Source organism: Trachemys scripta, chromosome 6 (genome assembly GCF_013100865.1).
Source record: "Trachemys scripta elegans isolate TJP31775 chromosome 6, CAS_Tse_1.0, whole genome shotgun sequence".
NCBI lineage: Eukaryota > Metazoa > Chordata > Testudines > Emydidae > Trachemys > Trachemys scripta.
In genome coordinates this window covers 91145997-91171515 of record NC_048303.1, presented here as the reverse complement: position 1 = coordinate 91171515, position 25519 = coordinate 91145997, and the positions used below count along the sequence as shown (strand labels likewise).

At 46.7% G+C, this 25519-nt stretch overlaps 1 protein-coding gene across 2 annotated transcripts in view; it reads right to left on the bottom strand.

Moving 5' to 3' along the window:
• Nucleotides 1-14246: 14246 nt before the first annotated feature.
• Nucleotides 14247-25519, bottom strand: part of FAM189A2 (family with sequence similarity 189 member A2) — a 45396-nt gene continuing 34123 nt past the window's right edge. Inside the window, exons 9-11 of one of the 2 annotated variants that reach the window (XM_034774223.1) lie at nucleotides 24027-24185; nucleotides 19992-20281; nucleotides 14247-15762 (exon numbers count right to left, since the gene is read on the bottom strand). In XM_034774223.1, coding sequence (XP_034630114.1) covers nucleotides 15559-15762; nucleotides 19992-20281; nucleotides 24027-24185 — 653 coding nt within the window. In that variant the 3' untranslated portion in view covers nucleotides 14247-15558. The remainder of the gene's footprint in view (nucleotides 15763-19991; nucleotides 20282-24026; nucleotides 24186-25519) is intronic. The other variant, XM_034774224.1, reaches the window with a different exon arrangement.

Here is a 25519-nt window from a genome sequence, read left to right as displayed (position 1 = left end):
TGTCCCCTGACTGCCCCCTCCTGGGACCCCTGCTCCTAACTGCCCTCCAGAACCCCACCCCCTACCTAAGACTCCCTGTTCCTTGTCCCCTAACTGCCCCCTCCTAAGACCCCCCCCAACTGCCCACCAGGACCCTACCCCCTACCTGTACCCTGACTGCCCAAAACTTTCTCCACTCCCCCCAAAAAGCCCCCCCCCGTTTCTTGACTGCCCCCTTCAGAACCTCCCTGCCCTTTCTCCTGCCCCCCTTACCCTGCTGCTCAGAACAGGATGTTGGGCTCTGTGCGAGCCGGACACGTGGCTAAGCTCCCCAGCACAACAAAACCCGGTCCCTGGCCCTGCACAACAAAACCTGGTCCCTGGCCCGGACCGGGTTGCAGGAGAGAGCTGCCCTTGTATCAGCACAAAGTGCTCTCGCTCCCGTTTTGCTACGCTGCATGGCAGTAACCGCTCCCAGTTGCAAAAGGGGAGGGCTGCACTTTGTGCTGAGACACTTGCTCAGAATGCAGGGCGGAGCTCCTCTCCAGCTGCTCCGGAGTCCAGCCCGGGACTTCCCTGCAGCCCTCCCAGCCGCTCCGGGGGAGGGGGGAAATCCCGGACATTGTGAGTGCTTTACAAATTCCCCCGGACGCTATTTTTAGCACAAAAAGGAGGACATGTCCGGGTAAATCCGGAGGAATGGTAACCCTAATAGGAGATAAAAGGACCCATTTTAACTCATTAACAGCTATACTTGTAAATTCTTAGAAAATTCACTCAATGCACAGACCATAAGTGCTGTACACTTGGGGGAAGATGCATTGTTATGTGTGAAAGATATAAAGAGTTTCAGTGGTGCTCTAAGTGTAAAACTCAATTCAACCTTAACTCTTGTGCCTCCATAATATACTTTACTCTGCAAATGGAAAAAATCAGTTCCTCAGTCTTTTGTGGACACTCCGTCTCAATCAGCTTTGTTGATGACCTAATACAACTCCTTTTGTGGGAACCACCCATATCTCCTGAATTCCTCATTTGGAATAGTGAAACCTAATGTCTATAAAAATGCTGCTTCTTAGACTCTGCCAAACTATGTATGAATGATTTGTACTAATATTTCTGTAATGTCGCTGCAATAACCTTTATGCTGCACTCATATCTGGACACTTTGTTGCAGATGGGGAAATTGCAGTAGAGAGAGGTGAAGCAATTTCCCCAAGGTCACACAGAGAGTTAGTATAGAACTGGGAACTCCCTGATACCCAGTCCTATTCACTACCTCCTGCAGCACACCGTCTCCCTTGCTGAGCTGCAACACAGATATGTGAAAGATCTTTTGTCAAAACAAGAATATTTTGGGTGGGTTTTTTCTATTTACCGTATATACTCGTTCATAAGCTGAATATTTTTGGTAAAAAAGTGACGCATCAAAGAGCGAGGGTCGGCTTATAAATGGGTCTACACCAAAATTTGATTATTTTAAACTCTATGGAATCATTGAATTGAATATCTAATACATAGTCGTTTTGTTTACCAGGAGCGTCTGCAGGCATGGAGCCCCTCAGCTGCCTGTGGCCACGATTCCCAGCCAATGGGAGCCGTGGGAAGCACCACTTCCCGCAGCTCCCATTGGCTGGGAACGGCAAACTGCGGCCACTGGGAGCTGAGGGGCTCCGTGCCTGTGAATGCTCCAGGTAAACAAAACATCCAGGCCTGCTAGCGGCTTACCCTAACGGGCCAGGAGCCAAAGTTTGCCAACCACTGAAATATAGGGTCGGCTTATAAAAGGGTCCTACAGTTTTTGCTGTTTTTACCTATCCAGCTTGGGGGTCGGCTTATAAACGAACGGGCTAATAAACGAGCATATCTTCTTCAGCACAAAAACTCTCTTATGTTCTCCTCCTGTCTTACCCATGCTGGGATGTTTTAAAGCTATTAAAAATGTTTTATTACCCTGGTCTCTCTGAATTTAACTTCAGTTCTCTCTCTCTTTCTAGTGCTAATCACATTAGTCATTTCCACGTACAGCTGAATTGTGCTGGAATGAGCCATATGTCATCTGGCTATTGTAGCACTAAGGACTCTCCAAAGTGCTGTGGCAAGGTTGGTCTTGTGCAGCAGAGGCTGTAATAGACGGCCTAGCTTGCAGCTTTCACCTTTTGGCCCCTAGCTGCTGCATTGCTGACCTGGCTGTTCAGGTAGCAGCAACCCAAGCTAGGGGGTGGCGGGGTGTAAAATATAAATGGAAGTTGTACTGACATTTTGCATTATCCTCACAGGACAGGCGCTGTCTCTTTGTTTCTTGTACTGGGGCTGAGTAGATTGTCAGTGTTCACTCAGTAAAGTGAAGTAATCTGTTATGCTTGGTCAGAGGCAACCCTGAAGATGTAAGAGGGCCCCCCCACAGAACTCCTGGGGGGCATCTGGCATGGCGTGATAAGGCCCTGCTCTTACTGGACTCAATAGGACAAACTCTGACTTCTGTGGGGCACGAGCAGACCCTAACTGAAGCCCAAATGGGGTCCATCAAAACAGCAGGATTACCCCAACATGCTGGTATAATTCCCATGGGTTATGCATCTTGCAGTCACAATGCTGCAGGAGTGTATGGGCTAAAGAGAACAATTCTTTGTAGTCTGTTTTTAATATTTGTGTAGCTACAGTTAACTCCTTAGTGGCCCTTCACTCCTTTAGCCCTTTTTTCCTTACTCCCTAGGGTAACTGCGGGAAACTTTCTCACTATATTCAACACCCTCTGTTTCCCTTGCTTCCAATGCTTTTCTGTGGTGTACCGTTGCATTAGGCTACAGTTCTTTCTGACCATGTCATGCACGCCTGATACACAGTAGGTTGCAGGGTTGCTACTAGCAGGTCAGAGTTCTGCACCAATTTGACCTGACTACAGGGCCTCCGTCATACAAGAGCTGTGTTCTCTTTAAGATATCTTAACGCACAGCCAGGTACGGCTGTTACTACCTCGGGTGAGGTATGTTACACATGGCGCCGGCGAGTGGCTGAACGTTAAGGTGTGTGCGGTTTTTCCCCAGTTCCCATCTTCTTTCTCATCCCACTGCTCCCTGTTCCCTCCGTAGCTGTACCCTCCTGGCCTTTCTCCACATTCCCTCTTTTTTCTTCTCTGCTCTTTTGCTCCCCATCCCTTTTATTGCTGCTCTTTTCCTTCTCTCTCCATGTTCCTTGTATTCCCTCCACTTCAGTCCTTGGGGGGAAGGGCATTTCGTTACTCGCCCTTCACATCTAAGGAACTGAGGCAAATGCCTCTGCCTCCCCAGCTAAGGGGAGAAGCCGAGGAGAAGATGGCCTCCATTGCATTTATTCTCACTCTGTGTGTGGAGTGCAGGGATGGGCCTGTGCTGACGGGGCTTTCTGCTCCTCCCTATGGGAGTGGGAAAATCTGGGCAGAAGGGGCATTCTAGAGCTCTCCACCCCCCTCAGGTGGAAGGAGGAGGAGGGGAGGCCATATCCACTTGAATAGCTGAAATGTTTCTCTGTGTAAATATAGCATCCAATTACACCCTCACCCAAACAAATGCTCATTGTTCCAACTGCGACTTTATTTTATTGGGAGGTAGGGAAGGGGGATTGTAGTTTTGTTTTGTTTTGTTTTGTTTTCCATTTTGATTTAGCAAAAATGTTGAGAACGGCTCCAGTTCTGAAAAGGGAATTGATTTGACCACTTTAATGAATGCCCCCTTGTGGTCACAGAGAGGCCCATTTGTAGCTTCAAACAGAGTGTAAGAAAAATGTGTGTATGAGGTTAGCTTTCTTAAACTCAAAAGAGCTATTAACCGTGATTACAGAGGCCTGGTCTGAGAGAGTTTAAAGCAGGGCAGCGTTGGCAGATTCAGATCAGACTAATAAGATGACGTTTAGCATGTGCAAGTATAACCCTCGTCTGGAAAAAGTTAAAAAAACCAAATCAATGAATCTCTTCCTGAAGTTTTTCTCTATGCCAACAGCTGCACTGTCTGTTTCCTCTTCTAAGCCCATATGCAGTAATAAATTTAGCATACAAAAAATCTAAGATGATGAACATTGATCTCTTTTTACTATAAGGCCTGCTCCACACTAACCCCCCACTTCGAACTAAGGTACGCAAATTCAGCTATGTTAATAATGTAGCTGAATTCGAAGTACCTTGGTTCGAACTTACCGCGGGTCCAGACGTGGCAGGCAGACTCCCCCGTTGATGCCACATACTCCTCTCACCGAGCTGGAGTACCGGCGTTGACGGCGAGCACTTCCGGGATTGATTTATCGTGTCTAGACAAGATGCGATAAATCGATCCCAGAAGATCGATTGCTTACCGCCGGACCCGGAGGTAAGTGTAGACCTACCCTTAGTATTTAGTCTGGCATCTAACAATGGGGTAGAATTGTATGATTGAAGTTAGCTGTTGGACAGTTTGGAGCTCTTGAAATCCATGAGTATTTTAGAACTTCTGCAGAGGTAGTTAAATGAATAACAGTCACATCCGAAACCTGAGAGAGAGAACCAAGCAGCTGATCCAGCCTTCTTATCTCAAGTCTCCCTTGACTCTTTATTCTCTCTAGCTGTAGCTCACCTCTTTTTCACCTTCTCTTAATATGCTATATCATCTGGCCGGTCCTCAATAAACCTATTCTTATAGTTTCATGACCTTCCATTTTAGGAATTATCTATAAACGTTGGACAGAACAATGTGCTAGAGAGAGTTTGGAAAAGTGAGTCTCTTCTCCCTGATAGTTCATAAATTATGTACACTGTTTTAGTAGGATTTCTGCTATCTGGTGGCTTTACTATGTATTGATTGTTCTGGGAAAGCGCAGTCTTTAGTTTTTCCTTTTTAAAAAAAATCTGTCTTTTCCAACCAAAATGGAGAAAAAGGGGTCTAGTGGAGAATTAGAAATTAAAGCCTAATCAATTTGGCTCTTGATTAAAAGCAGGTAAGGAGGTGTCTGGCTAAACAGAATTAGGAAATGAACGTTAGTAAACTGCTGGCAACTATAGCTGAAAAAATATGGCGATTTGGGATGTAGTCAAAGGATTTGAGGAAAAGATATGGTACTGATTATTTAGGGGGAAAGTCCTGCAATTCCTTATCATTAACTTCAGTGGACTTTGCCATAGCCTACCTAAACTATTGTGATTGGCATCTTTCAGGGCTGGTCCACACTGGGGCGGGGGATCGATCTAGGAAACGCAACTTCAGCTACGAGAATAGCGTAGCTGAAGTCGACGTTTCCTAGATCGAACTAAGTTTACTTACTGCGGGTCCACGCGGCGCAGGCAAGCTCCCCCGTCGACAGCGCTTCCTCCTCTCGGCGAGCAGGAGTTCCGCAGTCGACGGGGGAGCGCTTCTGGGATTGATTTATCGCGTCCAGATGAGACGCGATAAATCGATCCCAGAAGATCGATCTCTACCCGCCGAATCGGGTGGGTAGTGTGGACCTAGCCTCAGTGTTCTGCACATGGGATTGTGAAACAGGAACTTCTGGTATCCAATTCCAGCTCATATACTGACTCCCTTCTCTAGGTTAGGGTAAGACACTTAACTTCTGTGCCTGTTTCCCATTTGGAAAATGCGGATAATTCAGAACGCCCCTGGAACAAGGGTAGGAGAGTCACTTTTAGCTAATATTTGCAAAGGAAGTTGAAGGTAAATAGCATAGTATAAGTGCTAAGAATGTTCACGGTTGTGCAGATGGAATATCTGCTGGCTTAGGTCTGTGTGAGACTCCATGTAAACAAATCTAGGAAAAAGGAAAGGATTGCAGGCTCCAATTTCTGTATTAGTTCTAATGCCTTATGGGATGGAGGAGACACAAGATACCATCAATGCTGCTAGAAGGGAACATTCTAAACCAAAATCAACTTTGCGATGGAGTGTCGAGTCTCTTGTTTGAAGTCTATGACTGAGAGACGATGAATTACCTTTTTTATGTCTGTACAGCACCTAGTGCAAAGGGGCCCCACCATTTAATGGGGTGCTACCATAATGGAAATAATAATAAAGTAAGTTACATATTACAGTATTGCCAATCCCAAATGTTTAAATATCATGAGATTGGCTTTAAAATCACGAGATTATGTAAAAATAATAGATTTGGTCTTTATTTGCTGTCTGCTTTTTGAGTCTTTAGGGTGCGTGGGGGTCACACTTTGAAGCTTTCTCTACAGCCACGAGGGCTAGAAACTTACTTTTTCTTTAAGAATGAAGGCTGAAATCAGCATGTCCACTTGACTCCAGGAGCTGGAGCTTTAAGGAAAATAATAATTATCATGAGACTCATGACAAAATCATGAGTTGGCAATTTGTTTGGTCCAGGCAGACATGATGATGTGCATAGAAACAGGGATATAGATCTACATACAAACGGTGAAGAATAACTCAGCTCAAGCCCTTTAATGGGTTTAGTTCTTAATTGTGTACATTATCGGGGTTTTTTTGGAAAGAACATCATGGAAGACTCATGCTACAAGTAAATGTTTATTTACTGGGTGGATGAATGCCCTTTCCTGTGCAGCTTCTGCCATCTGGAGTGACCTGCCTGAACACTTCCTTGTCAGCTCATCACCTTGTTTCAGATCTTAATACAAGCCATTTTTTAAATTTGTCTCTTTCTTTTTTATTTTAGTTCTCTAGCCATACTATTTAACTCTGCAGAGCAATCAGGAGCTAGGACAGGGATGGGCCAACTACGGCCCGAGCTCCTGGCCCGGGAGGCTCGCCCTTGGCCACAGCCTCAGCTCACTTGCTTCATCGCCAGCGCAATGCTCTGGTGGTGGGGCTGTGAGCTCCTGGGGCAGTGCAGCTGCAGAACCTGGCCTGACCCACTCTCTGTGCTGGGTGGTGGTGGCGGCAGCAGCATGGTCCGGCTGCACGTCTGTAGCGCCGCCAGCCACTGGTAACGGGACAGGGAGCAGGGGGGTTGGATAGAGAGCAGGGGAGTTTGGGGTGGTGGGCAGGGGTGTGGCTTGTGGTCAGGGGGAAACGGGATTGAATGGGGGCAGGGGTTCTGGGGGGGTGTAATCAGGAAGGGGAGGTTGGATGGGGTGGCAGGGTCAGTCAGGGGCCAGGGAGAAGGGATGGGTGGATGGGGTAGGGATCCTGGGGGGGCTGTCCGGAATGAGAGGAGGGGTTGGATGGGGCATCAGGAGTCCGGGGGCAGTCAGGGAGCAGGGGTGTGTGGATGGGGTAGGGATCCTGGGAGGGGCTGTCAGGGAACAGGGGCAGATAGGAGGTGGGGACCGGGCCCCATACAATTTCCGAAACCCGATGCAGCCCTCAGGCCAAAAAGTTTGCCCGCCCCTGCTCTGTGTGTGTAAACTTATTCCCTGAGGTTTGACTTTACAGGTAACTTAAATAATATAGTATCTAAACATAAACTCAACTTCAATTTGGCTGTTACAGTTTTCTCTGTGCCACCTCCTCTGCCCCAGTCCCTTGTTTCCTGAGCCTCAAAGAAATATTGAATGGAGTGACAAACTCCACCTGTCAGCATCTTTATGTACAGTATTTCTGCTGGTAGGATATAACTGCCATCACCAGCTGCTTCCATGCCCAAGATTGGGAAGATATAGGATGGAGTGATGGAAGGAGAGTGCTAACCCTGACAAATTATGACCCTTTCCCTAACCCAGCAGAAGCCCCTCTTCAGGTATACCAGGAAATGGATTGGCAGAGGAGGACCAGAGCCCCAGCTCTGAGAGGACAGATCATTCTTCACCGTCAGCACCCTTCAAATTGCGATGTAGACGTACCCTAATGGACATCGACACTGCAATAAAAAGCCTGTAGCAGTGAGTCTCAGAACCTGGGTCAGTTGTCTCGGGCTGTGGAGTTAAAAACAACAGTGTAGACATACAGGCTCAGGCTGGAGCCCAGGCTCCGAGACCCTCCCCCTTCACATGCCTGAGTCAATTGACTTGGGCCAGCTACAGGCTGTGCTGCAATCTTTTATTAGCTTCAGGCCACATCTACATAGAAAGCAGAACCCCCCAGTGATGAGTCTGGGGCTACAGCCTGGTGCTCAGACTACAGTGTAGAAAGAGCTGAGTCAATGTTAGGGCTCAGGCCCTGAAGCCCAGGGAGGCGCTTGTGTGTGAAACCGCTTTGTATTGACTGCTGTAGAAGAGCTAGACCCTGCTCCCACCTGCACCAGTTTAACTCTGTGGTAACTGACTTTAGTTGTCTGAATCCAGAGACAGGATTAAAATCTTACTTTCCTGTTCGATGGCTGACACATTATGGTGTGGCATGTGATACTATGTAAGGCTGACACTCCTGTTCAGGGAGACCCGCTTCCCAGCATTGGCAACGCTACCTTGCTATTAAAGATGACCAAATATGAACCAGCCCACTGTAGCCAGGGACTGATCCGCAGGGAAGGGGTGTATCAGGACTGTAACCTGACAAGCTTTGTTTCAAGACAAATTACTCCTGCCACACGGCCCAAAGGCTCCCATTCTGCCTTCAAGCTACATTTGCTGTAGAAATTATTGAGAATCATGGCTATTGCCAACTTCAATCCCACAGACAGGGAAGGATATCTGACTCCTAACTGTCACTGGATTCCAACATGGATGACTGGAAAAGGAAGGTCACGGTAAAGCTTGTGAGTTAGGTGCTTTTCATTTCACCTCCCTCCCCCTTCTCCCAAACTGACAAGAATATACTTCTCTAAGCACGTTTCTGAAAAACACTTGAGTGGTCAGTCTGCTGCAGGCCTAGGGACGGTTTCGCAGGAAATGTGCATGCGCTTTAGCTTGTGCACACACATTTTAACCTTCAGTCTGTGTGGAACATTATTGTGGGGAATCCTAGCATCTGCAGCTAGAGAACCAAATGCAGCCCCCAAGGACACCAGAGCAATGAGATTAATCTTGCCCCAAGTAAGCAACTGCCATTAAATCTGAGACAAATCTCTCTCTCTCTAGTAGAGTGCTAGCCTAATTCTTCTGAGCATGTGCAACATTATGAGCTAATGAAAACTCAACTAGGGGCAGCGTTCTCAAAACTGACTGGAAGATATTTGACTTGCTTGTCATCAACCATTTATGCCGAGAACATCAGACTCTGGTTACATACAAAACTCCCCAGTTCAATGTCTTGTTCTCCTAAGAAGGCCCTTATTCCACTGCTTATCATGCTATGAATTTCTCTTTGGCAGATGAGGTGAAAACCTTTGTTTATTCTCCATGACAAACATATTTTAGTTAGGGAAATGGGAGAGACAGTGAATGATTCCCGTCTGTCCTTAAAGCTTTTGCTACAGCACATGTGCCTTACTACAGGTGGATTTGATGTCACTGCATAGAACAATTGGTCTTGTAAGTCATTACCCTCAGGGATTTACTGGTGGCCAAATTCTGCTCGTTGTGCAAAGTTTGGCGCAGTGAGGTTCTGGAGTATTCAGGGGGACAGGTTCTTCCTCTCAGCTTGCAGTGCACGAGGGTCAAAACCACCTTGGAGCTTCCATTCTGTTTCCTCCCATCACTCCTATGCAAAGGGGGTGGGTGGTAGATTTGTAGATACTCTCTGGCACCATTTCTGCTCTTCAGACAACTACTCCTATCCTCTCATTCAGCCAGCTCTGCAGTGTTAAGGACTTCCCATTCTATTCCCCCTCTCCCTGAAGGGATAAGAGGGCAGAATTGACCCTGGGCTATATGACAAGGAAGTCACAAAAAAGAAGCTATAAACCATGAGAGGTGAATTGTCACCACACCTACATTGTATTTTCTTTTGGCTGAACAAAGTAGGCCACACTTCTATCAAACTGCATTTTGTGGTGTTACCTCAATTCCTTTCTTGCTACCAATCCTTGTCACCCTGCAGTACTGAACCTAACAGAGCCTATTAAAAAAATACTCTATTCAAAATGGATCAAAGGTCTTACTCCTGGAAGGCACTCTTATGGTAATCAGAAATTGCCCTTGAAGCCCAGGTGCTCCAGTACATGCACATCTCTATGAAACACAGGCCTTGGCTACGCTTGCAAGTTGCAGTGCTGTAAAGCCGCCCCCAGCGCTGTAACTCACGCCCAGTCCACACTGGCAAGCCATTTGCAGCGCTGTATCTCCGTGGTTGCAGCGCTGCATGTACTCCACATCCCCGAGAGGAATAGCGTGTAGTGCGCTGCCACTGCAGAGCCAGTGTGGCTGCCCAATGCGCTGTGGCTGGCCTCCAGAAGTATTCGGCAGTATCACACAATGCCTGGTCTATCCACTCTGGTCATCAGTTCAAACTCTACTGCCCTGGCCTCAGGTAACCAACCATGTGACCCACCCTTTACATTTCCCAAGAATTTAAAAAAAAATCCCCTTCGTGGTTGCTCAGCCTGGCGTGGTGTGGGGTGCTATCAGCAAATCTTTCCAGGTGACCATGCCTCCACGCGCCAAGCGAGCCCCAGCATGGAGCAATGGTGAGTTGCTGGACCTCATCAGTGTTTGGGGGGAGGAAGCTGTCCAGACCCAGCTGCGCTCCAGCCGTAGGAATTATGATACCTTCGGGAAGGTATCAAAGGACATGATGGAAAGGGGCCATGACCCGGGCACCCTGCAGTGCAGGATTAAAGTGAAGGAGCTGTGAAGTGCCTACCGCAAAGCCCGCAAAGCAAATGGACGCTCGGGTGCTCCCCCCGCGACCTGCCGATTCTACAAAGAACTGGATGTGATACTTGGGGTTAACCCCACCTCCACTCCGAGCACCACCATGGACCAGAGTCAGTGTGGGGCGGGGGGGGGGAAGGAGGAGGAAAATGGGAGTAGGGTGGTGGGCTGGATGGAGACACCTCGGACTCCCTGGAGCCATGCAGCCAGGAGCTCTTCTCGAGCCAGGAGGCAGGTAGCCAGTCCCAGCGGTCGGTACTTGGTGGAGGACAAACAGAAGAGCAGGGTCCCCGTAAGCACTTTTTTTTTCGGAAAGGATTTTTTTCGGTGCGGGCTCTTTGGGAGAGGAGGGTTAGGCATGCAGGCCTAGATGCGGAATAGTGCATTGATGTGGTTTATCACATCGCAGTAATTGGCCTTCATAATCTCTTCGAATATCTCATCCAGAACCTGTACAATGCGCTTGCGCAGGTTTGTTGGGAGAGCCACCGTCATCCTTGTCCCAGCCAGGCTAACGTGTCTGCACCACTGTGCCGCGGGGGGACCCATTGCTGCACACAGGCAAGCTGCATTATGGGCCAGGGGCAAAGCCGCATTGCAGTAGAAGACCCTCCCTTGCTTCCCAGGTCACTCTCAGCAGCGAGATATCGTCCAGGACGAACTCCTGTGGAAAATGTTGGGACAGTGTTCAGTGTAAGTGCCCCCTGAAGCTGTTGGCTCTCCCCAAGGCACAGAAACCCAGAGGACAGCGCAGCCCTGAAACAATCAGTCCCCCTTACTCACCATTTTGAGGATCCCGTGGGATATGTGTGCTCTGTTTTGGATGGGAAAATTATGCAATTGTGTAGACCCTGTGTGTTTTCTACTCCTTAAGTGTGGGGGGAATCATTACTCTGTCTGGTATAAACAATGCTGCCTCTGTTAACTGTTGCATTTTGCCTAAACAGCAGCATCAACCTTGAGATCTCAGCCGTCCCTTTTATTGCCTGCTCAGAGACTGGAAAGACCCAGGAAGAGACCGCGAAAAAGCAAAGACGACATGCTGCAAGAAGTGATGTGGCAATCTATTAAAGAGAATGAGAAAGCACAGAACTGGAGGGAGAGAGAAAGCAGAATACACCAGGAAAACGCAGCGCACTGGCGGCAAAGCACGGATCGGCTCATAAGCATTCCGGAGCGCCAAGCAGATGCTATTCAGGAGCTCGTAGCCATGCAGAAAGAGGAGCAGTACTGCAAACGCCACTCCACCCCCCAGCCCTTGTCCCAAAACTCTCCGTTGTGCCCCACTGTCACCTCCAAGCCACATTCCCCAACTTCCGTGTTCTTCACGCCACCCGCTGCCTCTAACACCAGTATCTTCACCACCCAGCCCTGAAAACCACAACCCTTACCCTCTGCACTCAACCCCCATCACTATGCAGTATAGCTATCCTGAAGTGCAGCACTCACTGCACAGCACACCAGCTAGGACATATGCGAATCTGTGATTGTACTGTTCCCCACTCCACCTCCTTGTTTCTTTTCAATAATTTTTTTTTCCTTTTCAATAAATGGATTTTTTGGCTTTGAAAACATTCTTTATTATTGCATAAAGTAAAAGACTCCTTAGCCCAGGAAATAAACAGGCACTGCAAGTCTGCTTGTCTGCTTAGCAAACACTGATTCCCAAAGATTGGAACTACTGCACTTCACTCCCGTGCAGAGCACAAGATATCACTGCTGGTTTTCAGCCTCAAATTGCTCCCTCCAGGCATCCCTAATCCTTGCAGCCCCGCGCTGGGCCCCTGTAATAGCCCTGCTCTCTGGCTGTGCAAATTCAGCCTCTAGATGTTGAACCTCGGAGGTCCATGCCTGAGTGAAGCTTTCACCCTTCCCTTCACAAATATTATGAAAAGCACAGCACGCAGATATAACCGCGGGGATGCTGTTTTCGGCCAAGTCCAGCTTCCCATACAGAGATCGCCAGCGGGCCTTTAAACGGCCAAAGGCACACTCCACAGTCATTCGGCACCAGCTCAGCCTGTAGTTGAACCGTTCCTTGCTGCTGTCAAGGCTCCCTGTGTAGGGTTTCATGAGCCACCGCATTAACGGGCAAGCGGGATCTCCAAGGATCACAATGGGCATTTCAACTTCCCCTACCGTGATCTTCCGCTCTGGGAAAAAAGTCCCAGCCTGCATCTTCCTGAACAGCCAAGTTCCGGGCCAGCCTGTGTTAATGTCAATGAAGCGCCCACGGTGATCCACAAGCGCCTGAAGAACCATAGAGAAATATCCCTTCCAATTAACGTACTAGGATCCTAGGTGGGGTGGTGCCAGAATAGGAATGTGCGTCCCATCTATTGCCCCTCCACAGTTAGGGAACCCCATTTGTGCAAAACCATCCACTATGTCCTGCACGTTACCCAGCGTCATGCTCCTTCTGAGTAGGATGTGATTAATGGCCTTGCAAACTTGCATCAACATGATTCCAACAGTCGACTTTCCCACTCCAAACTGGTTTGCGACCGACCGGTAGCTGTCTGGAGTTGCCAGCTTCCAGATTGCAATAGCCACCCACTTCTCTACTGGCAGGGGAGCTCTCAATCTCGTGTCCTTGCGCCGCAGGGTGGAGGCGAGCTCCTCACACAGTCCCATGAAAGTGGCTTTTCTCATCCGAAAGTTCTGCAGCCACTGCTCGTCATCCCAGACTTCCATGATGATGTGATCCCACCACTCGGTGCTTGTTTCCCGAGCCCAAAAGCGGCGTTCCACGGTGCTGAGCATGTCCATGAATGCCACAAGCAATTTCGTGTTGTACGCGTTACTCGGCTCGATAGCATCATCGGACTCCTCACTCTCACTGTGGATCTTAAGGAATAGTTCGACAGCCAAACATGACGTGCTGGTGAGATAAGTCAGCATACGCCTCAGCAGTTCGGGCTCCATTTCCCGCAGACTGAGCGCGCTGCACAGAAACCATTGAAAGATAGCGCCAAAGGTGGACGGAAACAAAGAGATTTCTAGGATGCGAAGCGATGCATTACGGGGTGTTGGGACAGGACCCAGAATGCCCCGCACCCACACCCCCTTCCCACAACCCACGGCGCCAGAATGGGAAGAGGTGCTCTGTGGGATAGCTGCCCATAATGCACCACTCCCAATAGCGCTGCAATTGCCACAAATGTGGCCACGACAGTGCGCTGGGCAGCTGTCAATGTGGACAGACTGCAGCGCTTTCCCTACTCAGCTGCACAAGTCAGGTTTAACGCACAGCGCTGTACATCTGCAAGTGTAGCTGAGGCCACAGTGAGTGATGCTAATCATTTACAAGTGAACAGCTTGGGGCAAAGTTAAGTGATTAATGACCTAACAATTATGACTTTGACACTAGACAATTGCTTCCAAGGTGCTCATAATTGATTGGTGCTACAGCTGTTGGGGGTGTGGTGGGGATAATTTGTCCCATTGATGACTATATCTTCCTACAGCAAAATCGAGGACACAGTTTTACTGCTTGATAATTATTATTAAAAAGGTAGGTGCTGATTCTGCTCTGAGCTGCAGATGGATGCAGGCACCTGCCTGAGTGCATCAGCTGCTTTCCCCAGGCAGAAGGTTCTAGCTAGAGATCAACATTACCATGAACAAGCTGTGTAAACAAAACAAAAAACACTGATTCCAGATATACAAATTAAACAGTTTATTAACTATGTCTCTTCCTTCAAGCAAGAATCAACTCTTTCTTCTTCTAATCAAGCTTAATTAGCACTTACAGTGTAAAGCTTTTAGTTTTTCCCAAGGAAAGTGATTTAATAGTTACCCTAAGTAAGGCTTTATCATTTCAATAACAGCAGGAATATTTAACCATCCGACTTAAAGGACAACGTGCATCTTGCTGCAATACAGGAAGCTGTAGGCTGCTATAAATAGCCTTGATGCTACAAACAATAAGCCTTATCCAAAGTCCATTAAAGCCAATGGAAAGATTCCCAGTGGCTGTAGAGGGCTTTTGATCATGAGCTGTATCCTTCCAAAATAGAGAAATGGGGCTAAATTCTGTTCTTAGTTACCAACATAAATGCAATAGAATTTGCCAAACTATTAGTAGTCAGCAATTTTACAAATTTAGTGCCTTTTTCCACTCATGAATTATCTGCAAACAACAGACTGACTCATGAATTTGTACATTATTCAAAATGACAAATATTTGATGCCAGTGTATTTCAGCTCATGGATTGCTCACAAACTGTTCACTGTGCTTTGAGTATTTGCTGTTGCTAATTCACTATTTGTGCTCTGTGACTGAGGTCACCAAAAGCCCAGGACAGTGTTTCAGTTCCCTGACTAAATGACTGACACCCAAGCCCACAAAGAGTTTTCAAGATGGCAGCACAAAACACTTTCACCAAGGCTACTTGTGAAAGTACATACTGTTCTGCAGTATTTGCATAGCTCTAGTATGGAGTAAAGCCATAGGGCCGCTGCGGGTATAAATTTGCATCGCTCAGCTGAACTCAACTGAGGAGCTGTTCCATTGACTTCAATGGTTTCATTTCAGATTTATACAGACATGAGAGAAGAATTTGGACTATACTCCCCCATAACACAAAAATGAATGAATTTATGCATAACCATGCCTACCTCAAAAGTCAAGGTATAGTCATTCAACTTTAGCCACTGTACAACATGTGGTTTAGTAACAAGAATTAATAAATTCCAAGAACTGAAAAACTACAACAGTGCACCAAAACAATGATCCAGGAATAACTAATTGCACATGGATATCCTTGTTTTAAAGCCACCTGGGAACCAGAACAACAAAGAGAAAAGTTTTCTAGAATTAACTTTCTCAAAGAGTCTCCAGTGGGGAGTTCCAAAAGTGTGAAAAAATGTATTTGTGATATTCCCATCAACCTGCTTGTCAGAGATGATTTTCCAGCCCTGTTGGTTGGTCTCAACCAGGAACTCAGATAAGCAACAAGACCAAGTCAGAGCACAGTTTCCCGTACAACTCCAATGAGACTATGGGGCCGTTCGTGCTCTAGTCTCTGGGTTTTCCTCTCTGCTACCTGGTTTTCTGATGTAGTGAAAGTACTCAGATCACCACAGCTCTCTAGGTGCAGCAGCCCTGGGTGTCTTCTAAATGGGAGTGTATGTGTCCTTGATGTAGATGGCTGAGCTGGAGTCATAACCTTCAAAGAAATGGAAAAGAGTTAAACTTCATTTCTTTTGGCTTCTCAGTTGTTGCTTTTAAAAATATATTCTACTGAAGTCACCCCTGGCCCAACTTCCTGGGGGTAGGACGCTGCAAGCTGTAGCTTTCTGTAATATTTCTTAGATAACCACATGTACTTTTCAAGTACATAAAAGGTTGTTACAAGGAGGATGGAGAAAAATTGTTCTTAATTTCTGAGGATAGGACAAGAAGCAATGGGGTTAAATTGAAGCAAGGGCAGTTTAGGTTGGACTTTAGGAAAAATTTCCTGTCAGGGTGTTAAGCCCTTGCCTAGGGAGGTTGTGGAATCTCCATCATTGGGGATATTTAAGAGCAGGTTGGACAAACACCTGTCAGGGATGGTCTAGATAATACTTGGTCCTTCCTTGAGTGCAGGAGACTGGACTAGATCACCTCTTGAGGTCCCTTTCCAGTTCTGATTCTATGCCAGACTTGCTGACAGTTCATTAATGTATATCATGATGTGGCAGGGACTACATTGAAAAGCGTACATCGGCCCAATCACTGACGGGGCTTGGGCCATGGGGGGTGGGAACATCTTCCACCCCACTTCTCACAGCATGTGTGCAGGATTAGTACATTTCACACCCCCCAAAAATTTTCAAAACATAAGTGTCCTGATATTAACTCACCCAAAGTGCAAAATAATGTTCAGTAATGCTCCAAGAGTGATTATTTCCCACTTTTTTCTTATTTCTAGCCTTCCCTTCTTACAAAAGCTATCACTTCTACCACCAGCTATCTTTCAGACCAGCTCGGAGAAGGATGATCTGGTCTGAAAGACCCATTCTTGTGTAAAGACCAAAGCCGCACAAAACATTTGTAAAGAAAACTGCCTAGTTTCACAATATTGGCTACTTTTGCTGAGTTTCTCAAACCTTTCCTTGAACTTGGTCCAAGTTATGGCTCTGGATGAAACCATCAGCCATGTATCAGTTTCAACGTGAAGCTAGGGAAATTTCTAAAACAAAGCAAAATGCTTAGGGCAAGAAGCCAGGCAAACCAACGAGCTGCATAAACCCCATGTGAACTATAACCATTAACTTTCCCATCATTTTAATAAAGAATCACTTGTGCTGTAAATCCACCAACCTTAACATTCTGTGTCTCCAGGGTACCCAAAACATTTCATGAGGAAGTCTCTGGCCTATATGTGGACTGTATCTAATTATACAAAATTTTTCTGGGTGCTCCTCCTGTTACTATAAAGATGTGTTCCGCACTGTCTGCCTTTCCTCTAAGTTACTTTGTATTTAGTTCAAGATTCCCTGAATAAATAACAGTCAAGAAATACATGATATTAAAAACCCTACCAAAAGTGACCTCTCTCTAATTCTCTACCTGATTGCTAGAAGTTACAACACACAGCTACTCCCCTGAGAATAAAGGATAGAGGGAAAGATAGCCTTGAGGCAGAAGCCAGGGGCGGCTCCCGGCACCAGTGCATCAAGCGCGTGCCTGGGGCGGCAAGCCGCGGGGCTGGCCTGCCAGTCGCCGTGAGGGCGGCAGTCAGGCTGCCTTCGGCGGCATGCCTGCGGGAGGTCCGCTGGTCCCACGGTTTGGCGGCAATTTGGTGGCAGGTACGCCAAAGGCGCAGGAGTGGCAGACCTCCCGCAGGCATGCCACCAAAGGCTGCCTGACTGCTGTGCTTGGGGGTGGCAAAATACATAGAGCTGCCCTGGCAAAAGCCAGGGAGTCAGGAGATTGTTTTATGCCTTTCTTGGCCCTAGACATTTTGTTATGACTCCATGTGCCTTGTCAGCATGTCTTTTGAAACTAAAGTGTGCTGATTGTTGATATTGGACTAGTACAGATTCATGTGCACAATTTCAGGGGGGAGGGGAGGAGGAGGAAGGAAGCTACCCCATTATGTTTCTCACAGGCTCCGTTTCACAAACTGGCAGCATCCCTCTTCTCTCACTGACTGGGGGGAGTTAGCCTTCTATGCTGTGGATCAGTGAGGCTGAACTATATACTTAGCAGCGGCCTTTGCTGTTTCTGACAGCCCTGGAACTCAGAAAGGAGTGCCACATATACCTGGCCTTGTACGGGCTATGACTGGTAGGGAGGAACCAGGCCAAACCACCTTGGGGTGTTCACCAGAGGGGCAGACTACTACCCTATATTATCTAAAACTGGGACAGCAGGGCAATGACTGCTTTGGAAAGTAAGGGGGTTTGCTTACAAGTCTCCCTCTCTAGGAGTCTGTTTTGGTCCTGTGATAAAGGCTGAGTAGTAGAGTCCACACCCTCCTTAAAACTCTCCTTTTCTGTGATGCTTATAAAAAAACTTGACAGTGGTAAAGTTGTTGTTCAGAAAGCCCTGCTTACCATACTGCCCAATACTGGCTCATTGTTCTTTGTACTCCCTCACCTGTCAGTATCCACCTGTTGTCTCTTGCCTTACACTTAGATTGGAAGCTCTTTGGGGCAGGGACTGTCTTTTTGTTCTGCGTGTGTACGGCACCTAGCACAGTGGGGTCCTGGACCATGACTCGGACTCCTAGGGGCTATGGTAATACAGATAAATACAAATAATTTTGGAAAGCTGCTGACAGTTCCAGCCCTGGTTGAGGACTTGGGGAAATAAGGATGAGTCTGGGCCTCTTTTTATAATGCAGACGTATTTTTGCATAATGTGATTTGCAGCCAAGTTGTAAAATACAAATAAAGTCAGTGTGATCAAGACTGAATTAGCCCATTGGCTTTAAAAATGGCACTGGAGTTTTAGGAAGGTGTAGCAGAAAGCTCGCACTAGAAACAACTGATTATAGAGAAACCAAGAGGCGTAGCTATTTTACAGTAACTTGTAAAACGTGAAGGTAACAGATATTTTAGTTATGTTCTTAGATGGTGGCAGTAATTAACATTTTTATGTCTTCACTAAATTCAATTAGCTCTGGACACATACCACACTGGATTTTTTTATTTATTTTTTTGCGATGGGGTAATAAATTATAATTTCAATTTACTCTGTTTTACAATCTTCTACAACCTTTTTTCTGTGTGAAGTATAATATTCTCATGTAGGGTTACCATATTTAAAAAATAAAAAAAGAGGACACTCCACGGGGCTGTGGCCCCGCTCCTTTCCGACCCCCTGCCCCACCCCATCTCCGCCTCTTCCCCAAAGTCCCCGCCCTAACTCCCCCTCCTCCCTCCCAGCTACGCGAAAAGGGCTGCCCGAGCGCTACCGGCTTCATGGTTTGCCAGGCAGCCCCCAGACCCTGCGCCCCCGGCCGGCGCTTCCCCAGCACAGCTGGAGCCCGGGAGGGGAAGCGCCCAGGTGGGGGCGCAGGGTCTGGAGGCTGCCCGGCAAACCGTGAAGCCGGTAGCGCTCGGGCTTTGGGCAGCCCCCATGTCTCTGGACCCCAGCCGCCAGTCAGGCACTTCCTCTCCCGGGCTTCAGCTTCTCTGCTCCTCCCCTGACTCTTCGGCTCTGTTTAAGAGCAAGCTGCCCGGGTACTACTGGCTTCGGGCAGCCCCCTTGCCTCCGGATCCTGCGCCGCCAGAGCAGAGCAGCTGGAGCCCGGGAGGGGAAGTGCCCGGCCGGCGGCTGGGGTCCGGAGGCAAGGGGGCTGCCCGAAGCTGGTAGCGCTCGGGCAGCTCGGCTCTTAAACAGAGCCGAAGAGTCAGGGGAGGAGCAGAGCAGCCGCGGGAGGGGAAGTGCCCGGCCGGTATTTTTCCCGGACATGTTCGGCTTTTTGGCAATTCCCCTGGATGGGGGTTTGATTACCAAAAAGCCGGACATGTCCGGGAAAAACCGGACGTATGGTAACCCTATTCTCATATCTCTTTGTAGGCCATGTTTCTGCCACAAGGGATTTTGCCCTGTTTTTGGGGGTGGGGAGGAAGCTAATATTCATCTGCCTCTTAATTTTATGTATGCATGGTGTTCACACTATTTTGAGAAATGTTTTCTTGTTCCACTTCCCCTCCCCTGAATCTTGGTTAGCTCTATGTTTTGCAAATGTACTTTAGATACATCACTGCTTGGCTTCTCATTCTTTCCCAGAACCAACGTGACATACCAGCAAACCCTGTTAGTGGCCAAACTCTGACTCTTTCTGCTATCTAGAGAGTGCAGCTGTAAACTGTACCAGTGTTTTGTATGCTAGAGAAGCCAATTAACAAAGTGAGGAAATATTTAGCTCTCCAGTTCATCCCAACTACAATAATAAGCTACCTGCTCCAGGAAGCTGGCACTGGTGATGGCTTCCTCCATGTGTTCTTCGTCCGACTTTAAAACAGATTTGATATTTTCCACCAGTTCGTGTATGTCAGGGGTCATACTGCAGGAGGACTGCTCTAGGAACCTTGCCACAAGCAGCTTAGTGTCTATGTATGACTTGTAGTCTACCAAAGACCGGGGTCTTGCTTTCAAAGCTCTTGCTCTCACACCTTTTCGCAAAATGACAGTGGCCAGTTTTGGTTTTAATTCAGTCTGAGTTGCAGCTTCACAGCTTAGTACCGGACCTGAAGGCAAAAACAAAATAATCAAAGCGCATTTACTTTATCTGGGCAGTTGAAAAAACAATGTCAAAATGAGATGTCAGCAATGACAGTAATTCAACACTGATACATTGCACAATGTGACATCATGGTAACCAGTGAAATTTAATTATTGTCATGCTAGCACCAGTGGTAACATGTATCAATTCCCCCCTCCACCCCAGATAAATATTTGTGTTTTGTGTCAAATTTACTCCAGGTAGAGAATGCACATTAGAGAGAGAAAAAAATTATACATGCATAGGGAAGAAAAAGAAATAGCTCTGGGCCTGCAACCAGGTGATGGGGATCAGGGCTGCATTGTAGCTGCTCCAAGCCCATACTCCAGCCTGTGGGTCATGTCCTTCTGTCATCTTTTTAGGGCTACAGACCCCTTTTTTCTCTCCTAGTTACCACTCTTTTGCATGTTACTCCTGGGGAAATTCTGTGCCACTGTGCAATGCAGAATTTTGCAGAAATTAATGGTGTGCACACAGAATTTCCTTTCCCTGACAGAAATGGGCTGCAGCGCTGCTGGCCGCCACTGGACTTGGCAGAGCCCAGCTTGCACAAAGAAGACTCTGTTGGGGGGAGCTAGACGGTTCCTGGCAGCTACAGTTCCAATGCCTTGAGAGGAGAAGGTGGCACGCAGGAAACTCTATGCAATCTGGGACTGATCATCAGGCTGTTTCTCCCTCTGGATCCTTGGGCTCTGGAGACTGGAGGGGGACAGGTGGGTGGGCAAGGGGGGGCTCTGCAGCTGAGCTCTGGGGGCGGAACGAGGTGTGGGTATCTGGGCTGGGGGGCCCCCATGGTTGGACTTTGGGAAGGAGGGGGGTTTGGGTGTATTAGCTGGGGAGGGCCCTGCAGGTGGGCTCTGGGGGAGGAGGTGCGGGTGTCTGGCCCTACAGGGTGCCTCTGGGGGTGGGGGGGGAAGGGAGCAGAGAAATAGGAACTGGGTTGTCACAGGGGTTTCTTTAACTCTCTACTCCTGGGAGAAATTTTGTGTCGGTCTGTATTGTTACAGACATACTTGCTGACAGGTATTTTGAAATAAATTGATTGAAACTGGGTGATTATGTATTGTTATTTTGACAAATAAAATTCGCAGAATTTCTGAGAATTTTAAAATATTCTGAGCAGAATTTTTAATTTTGGGGGGCAGAATGCCCCCAAGAGTAGCATGTTAATGGGCTGTGCCTGTCAACATGAAACAAGCTCTGACTGTTTTTAAAGAAAGAGGGTTTCTATAATCCTTCTAACATTAATTCTACTCTGTACTACATAGGAATCATGGGACAAGGCTTGTCTGCACAGTGCGTAGATGCATGGCAAGCCAAGGTGTGAATCTACAGTGCACCAGTTTGCCACGCAGTAACTCACCAGCGTGGACCCTGCTACAGCAGTGAAAGTTGTAATATACTAAGCCGCAGTCTGGCACTTGCTGTAGCTGTAGCAGGGTCCACATGGTGGGTTACTGCACAGCAAGCTGGTGCATTTGCCTTGCAGTAATTTACCAGGTAGACAAATCCACAGATTAAACTAAGCTGTTGCATTCTCTACACCAAAGGTCCTTCATGGGGTACTGTTCAGGGCCTGTATGATCCCTTCTAAATTTCACAAATTGTGAAAATCACTGTATAGTAGTTCCCCTTAAGTACCACTGATTTTTCCCCCACTCACACTGTATTCTGTTAATTTTGACAAATGTATGGAAAAGAAAGCAACCTGAGGCCAGACATAACCAGACAGACAACTAATGCCAATACATTCATAGCTCCTTTGTTCATTTTGCGTACTCCTGCAAGCTATATTGTACCTTTCATGTTCTAATGCATTCTTTGGTTTCTTCTGTGGGTAATAATCATTGATCAAGAAGACTGCTTATGAACGATCCAGATTTTTTGTTCAAAAACAAAAAATAACCATACATCCTGTTTTTTTTTTTTTAATTTACTGAAGATTCCATTCCCACTGACTTTGGAAGAACTTAACAGGAAAAAAAAATCTATTCCAAGGCATGTTGTGTAAATAAAAATTGTTACTACTGTTTTGATTAAGAGAAAAGCACCCACAGGTTAATAAAGCAGCTCTGTAATGCGAGCACTATGCCAGGGATAACAATAATTCCAGGAGGAACTCCGGTACCTCTCATCAGGGGAGCTCAAACTAAATGGAAGTGACTTCCCTATTTAGTGTGGCAGCTGACTTCCATCTCTGCAACAGCTGAGTATTTCACTTTCAGGTGGTTCAAGGCCACACTGTATAGAAACAATTATAAACTGGGTTCCTGATGGCGTGGTTTTAAGTGCCTAAAAGCTGCTTTTATGTGCAGCACAGAGCATCCCCTGCTTTCACCATATCTAATCTGCTATTAATAGATGACTGTTTCATGCCATTTAACCATTGCTTCAGGAGTACTGTGAAAGAAGGGGCAGAGGAAAAAAGATGGAATGGAAAAAATGCATGCAGGAGAAAAACATGAACCTGGGGGGGAAAGATGATCAGATGAGAATATGCTGAGTGCTATATAGACTGGTAAGTACAACACAGTGACAGGTTCCTTAAACGCTAGAGACAGACAGAAATTGCAGTTATTTTATTATCTTAAGCAAGCATCAGTTATTAAAACCCACACATAATTTATTTTGTGAGAATTTAATACGCATCAGCAGCTCCTGGTAGAATTCCAGCAACCCAGACTGAAAGTTGGGAGGCTGTAGTTAGTGGGGATTTTTAGAACTGCAAAGGGGAATGAGCTGTAGCCAGCACATCCCAGAGCACCCAATCCTGCATCAGATGTCCTTGGAAACAGTAGTGTCTCCTTAGGTTCGGGCAGGGCTGGATTTACACCTTACGCGCCCCTAGGCACAGCATCTTCAGCACGAGCCTACTGTGCCTAAGTGGAAATCCGGATTTGGGCTTGAGACCAGTGAGAACGTAGATGCTGTTAATGAAAGGGTACTGAGGTTACAAGGTGGGGAAGGGTGAGTGGGCAGGAGATGGTGGCTCAGAAATTGCTGACATCCCTGTGAAACAAAGTGCGCAAGATAGAACATGCTCATTAGATGCAAATATCACGTAAGTGAAAAATAAATACACTGAAAGGGGAAAAACACCCAGTATTTTTCCCTTTTTTACTAGTAGCTACAAATACCAAAAAAAAACAAAAACAAACAAAAAAAAAACAGATGTAGAAGCTAAAAGTGCCAATACATGTCTTTGGAAGGGTGTGTACATGTTTGCTCTTAACTCATATACTTGTTTTCTTGTGGTCTCCCCAAAGCCTCTAGATCAGAGGTAGGCAACCTATGGCATGCATGCCAAAGGCGGCACACAAGCTGATTTTCAGCGGCACTCACACTGCCTGGGTCCTGGCCACCGGTCCGGGGGGCTCTGCATTTTAATTTAATTTTGAGTGAAGCTTCTTAAACATTTTAAAAACCTTATTTACTTTACAACAATAGTTTAGTTATATATTACAGACTTATAGAAAGAGACCTTCTAAAAATGTTAAAATGTATGACTGGCACGCGAAACCTTAAATGAGAGTGAATAAATGAAGACTCGGCACACCACTTCTGAAAGGTTGCTGACCCCTGCTCTATATGATACATTCAACATCTGCCAGATTACTATATCAAATTCAAGGCACTGGCATAGTCTGACAAATACAGCCTTAAGAAAATGAGTGCAATGCATGATAGTGTTGATATAGAAAATTAATCACCTCTAGGTGGCAAGCCATGTAGCACAGGGTCGCTTTTTGATCTCTTCCTCAGAGGGTTGAAGGCTCTCTTGCATGCAGGCTTTTGTTCTGCAGGCACTGAGCTCGGATTTGAAGTTGAAAGGCTCTCTCTATTGGAAGAGTCAGGAATATCCCCACCTACTGCATAACAGGTAAAGATGAAGGAAAACAAACCAGAATAAACCAGTTATGAAATATCCTCCAGCAAATAACAGATTAAACTTGCGCTTAAGGGACACATTAATGATTGCCATTGATCTCAGTGGAAGTTGCAAGGCTTGAAGAAAAAAAAAATCCAAAACGTGTACAACTCTAAAAATCTTCCTCATAGGCCTTGTCAAAAAATGATCCACTTCTTACAACCAGTGTCAAACTCACCAGTGGGCACAGCTGAACTGCGGCCAAATTGTTTAACTGAAAGTTTAGACCAGAACAACCTGGTCAGCACCCCTGGAAGATACCAAGATTCAAACCTTCTTAGAGAAAGAAAAAAATACTTAGCTGAAGTCCTGCATTTCAGTGGCTATATCTGAGTATGATGGCATTTGATGTATTGTGGGAAACCAGAGAACCCAATACTTGTGTTTACAGATTTGTATTAACAAGCCAGCCATTTGCACACCAGTTTGCTATGTTTTAAAATCTAGTTTCATCTTCTCCTTAGTTAAGATACAGAGCCCAGGAACACAGTAACAAACTATAGCAGACAAGGAATCAGGAAATGGGTAGAATAGAATCAAAGAGCCAAGCCCCTCCCTGGTGTAACTGAACTGAAGCCAGTGGAGTTACACTAACCTTTGAGTATTACAGTACAGTAATGATCCTACAATTTGCAAGAGTGTTACTGCGGTGAAATGTGTTTTAAATAAAGGCAGGGATTAATTTGGTCTACTGACTCTCTGATGTCTAGTTATCTGTAATCTTAGTTTCAACCTTCTAAATTCCCAAGGTAAAAAGATTACAGTAGCTAGAAGCTGGGATGATAGCAGAAGTATACTTGCTTCTAGGATTACATGGTGATGAAGGGTAACTGCCACATGTCATCAGCTGTCAATAAAGGGCTTGAGCCTGCTTGTGCAGCTATCAGTTGGAAAACTCCCATTTATATCAGAAGGAGAAATCTCAGCCCTGTGGGCCAAATACACACTAGCTGGCCTATGAATCTCTGCTGCACCATCTGGCGATGCTTCACTGCTGCCTCCCTCAGAGGCTCTGCTGGGGGTAGATAACTATTTCCAACAGGGACTCCATAGTTGAAAGGGAAAGGGAGAAATCAGTCTCGCTGGTGACTGCCGCCAAGGAATGCACTGAATCAGCACATGCCCCAGCTGCCTTAACCAGGCCCTCTTCCCTGCCAGTACCACCCACTTTTCTGACTGTGCTGAGTTTATACTGGAAGCAGCTACAGTAAACCAGGCATAAATGCAGCATTATGTCTATTTGTTCTCCTCCGACAACTGAGAGATCACACGAAA